The 2,782-nt window shown below is 56.4% G+C and overlaps 1 protein-coding gene and 1 long non-coding RNA gene across 2 annotated transcripts in view; both read right to left on the bottom strand.

Moving 5' to 3' along the window:
* Window positions 1–2,162, bottom strand: LOC125503101. Its single transcript, XR_007280688.1, has 3 exons — window positions 1,633–2,162; window positions 110–210; window positions 1–59 (listed from the first exon to the last, which is right to left on the bottom strand). It is a non-coding gene; the product is annotated as an uncharacterized LOC125503101 (long non-coding RNA).
* A 24-nt stretch (window positions 2,163–2,186) lies between these two features.
* Window positions 2,187–2,782, bottom strand: part of LOC109533610 (golgin IMH1-like) — a 3,031-nt gene continuing 2,435 nt past the window's right edge. Inside the window, exon 7 of the mRNA XM_048663068.1 lies at window positions 2,187–2,236. Coding sequence (XP_048519025.1) covers window positions 2,187–2,236 — 50 coding nt within the window. The remainder of the gene's footprint in view (window positions 2,237–2,782) is intronic.

Below are 2,782 nucleotides of genomic sequence, written 5' to 3'. Positions count from 1 at the left end.
CCCCGCCTCCGTGGCCGGCCAGCAGGACCAACCATCGAACAGAACGGGACAGAAAACCGCTGGAACCAATCAGATCAAGCCCTGGGGGCGTGGCCTGGCCGTCACTTACCCGAAGGGGGCGTCGCCTGGCTGACGTTCTGGTAGCAGTCGAGCCGCCGTTGCGCCGTGATGGCCTCCACATCCTGGTCGCCATGGTGATCGGCCATTAAACTGCAACAACGGGCGTGACCGCGTCAGCATCCAACCAATCAAACTGCTTTCCACGCGCCATCCATCAGACGGCCTGTCACGTTTATCGCTAATGGGTTTCTCGTTCACGGCCCGATGCGTTTGTGCAGCCGGTTGCCCAACTATCAAAGCGAACACAATTTGCCTTTTTGCTCCAATTATCGGTAAACTTCCCTTTAAGACGACCGCCGACTGCGATGAGACGTGCCGCTTTAAGGGCGGCTTCCATCTGGCGCGCTCCCCGTTTAACGGGGGGAGTTTTCGCCCCGCCAGTCCCCCGAACAACATTCATTTATTATCATTAACGCCGCTAATAATCATCAAAGTCGGCTGCGACCGGATTAATCACCCGGAGAGTGACAGCTCAATTATATGTTTGACAGCTAGTGTGGCGGCGCAGGGTTGCCGCCGCCTCGGCAGGCTCATCCCAACTGGATATGTCGAAATGGGGGCCATTAAAGAGTGTAATTTAACCGTTTAATTGGCCCGTTAAATCGGGCCGAATCAACAAGCCCCGTTTTATGTCCGGCCGATCATTCGCTGCGATGATGTTTATTTGATGTTGACTGCTGGCAGTCGATCGCTTTTATTGGATTTGTCCGTGTCCAAGGTGGGTTTTAATGGCTCTTTTGTTTTTTTAGGATGCCGCGCCTGCACCCACCTGGCCGTACGCTGTTGCATTGCAGCCCCAATCCCCGTTTGCTGTCAATGTCAACCTAAACTGGCCAATGGCGCGCTTGTCCTACGGCTGAGAAAACGTGAGTGAAACCTTCTTTCTGTTCAAGGGCCGATTATTTTCACCGTGTTCAATAAAATGTGGTTTGAAACCCCCTAAATGCCGCAGACATCACTGCAAAAGGCTTCTGTCCAACAACCAGCAAACATAACAAAAGGAAAACCGGTCCGGCCCTGTGGGTTTGGAGCGTCACACCTCGAGCCGCCGGTGCGCGGCACGGTGCAACGTCATGGCGCGGGCAATGCGCCCGACAAAGACCGCAACAATCGCGTAGGTCGCGCGCTTATGGCTCAGGCCGTGGCCAGCAGGGCCGGCTTTCGTTTGAATTTGCCAGGTCGGGTTGAATTGTCTTGAGAGCGCTGCTTCGCGCTCGAATCAGTCAGCAGCGGCGAAGGCCAAAAGCGGCCAGTTGTTTATTGTTTCTGGCTAATTAATGCGATGCAATCAAAACAATGTGCCAGGCCTAAACACAATCAGCCATTAAATCCCCCAATTAACGCTCTGTTTACTTAGTTGGCGGGCTTAATTGCGTCTGTGGCTGTCAACGAGCAAGGCCGAGCAGGCCCGAAGGCGCACACGTGGCCAAGGACCGTCGCGCCAACGCCGTGCGAGCGAGTGAGCGACGATAGAGCAGGTAAGAAATTTAAAAAAATTATTCCAAATCTTACCCGAAGGGGCGGTCGAGATCGGGCGTCTTTCACAAGGGACGCGGGCTTGGGGAGCGTGGCGCGTCTCTCATTTGCGCCAATTCGAGCGGCGCGCGGAGCACTGAATGCCGCAAAGCGCGCCCCGTTGCTTGGCGGCGCCTTCTGCAGGCGCCGGCGCCCTGCTGGTATAAACCCGCCTGTTCTGGCCGGCATGGCGAACGCGCCAATCACCAACTGCCGAGAACTTCCCGCATTTGCTTCTACTTCGGGGCCCTGCGGTTTTCCAGCGGTGTTTTTCGCGAACGCTTTTCGCTTATTTATGCCTATTCAAAGTTTTTGTCTGCGCACTTTTTCAAATGGCCCCACTCAACAACTCCCGCCAGGGACGAGTTTAAATGGAAGCCGGCCCTGTCGTGCGACGTCTAAGCTGATCGGCCAGGCCCTGCCCAGCTAGTGCCCTCTTTGTCTAGCGCACTGTGGTGGCGGTGCGCGTATGTCGTGCTGTGGGGTGAAGCTGCAAGTGCACAGGGTTGGACTGAGCCATTAATGCATAGTTTTTCACGTCAAAACTTTTTTTAAATCACGCTACTCAAGTGCTGCCGTTGCAGAAGCACTTGAGTCGAGTCTATTAAGTGCGATTAGGCTGAAGTGGGCTCTTAACCCATGCAGCGTCACATCGGTACTCAACACTTTCCAAGGCTTTGGCCCAGTTTGAGTGCATCCGGCCATGAATCCGGTGGGTGTCGTGCTCGTTTTGTCCCAGTTGGCGGGCGCTCTGGGCGCCTTCCCCAACCCCTACCGCCCGATCGCGCAGGCGGCCCCACTGCTGGAGGATGTGGGGGAGCCGCTGCTGCTGACGCCCTACCTGGCCGAAGGGCGGCTTGAGGAAGCACGGGCGGCCGCTCAGGTCACCATCGAGGCCTTCGCAAGCGTGCCCAGCTACTCGGGCTTCTTCACCGTGGACGCCCTTTTCGACTCCAACCTCTTCTTCTGGTTCATCCCGTCGCAGGGCGACTATCTGAGCGATCCTGTGGTGCTGTGGCTGCAAGGTAGGTGGCGCCATACCCGCCAACGCCTAACCAATTCTGTTCAATTCTGCTGCTGCAGGCGGACCGGGAGCTTCCAGCCTCTACGGGCTGTTCAGCGAGAATGGGCCCTTCGTGGTGGCAGG

The sequence above is a fragment of the Dendroctonus ponderosae genome, unplaced genomic scaffold (assembly GCF_020466585.1).
Source record: "Dendroctonus ponderosae isolate FM_Combo_2020 unplaced genomic scaffold, Dpon_F_20191213v2 Dpon_F_20191213_12, whole genome shotgun sequence".
Lineage (NCBI taxonomy): Eukaryota > Metazoa > Arthropoda > Insecta > Coleoptera > Curculionidae > Dendroctonus > Dendroctonus ponderosae.
The sequence above is the reverse complement of the archived record's forward strand: the minus strand, read 5'-3'. Positions and strand labels throughout refer to the sequence as shown.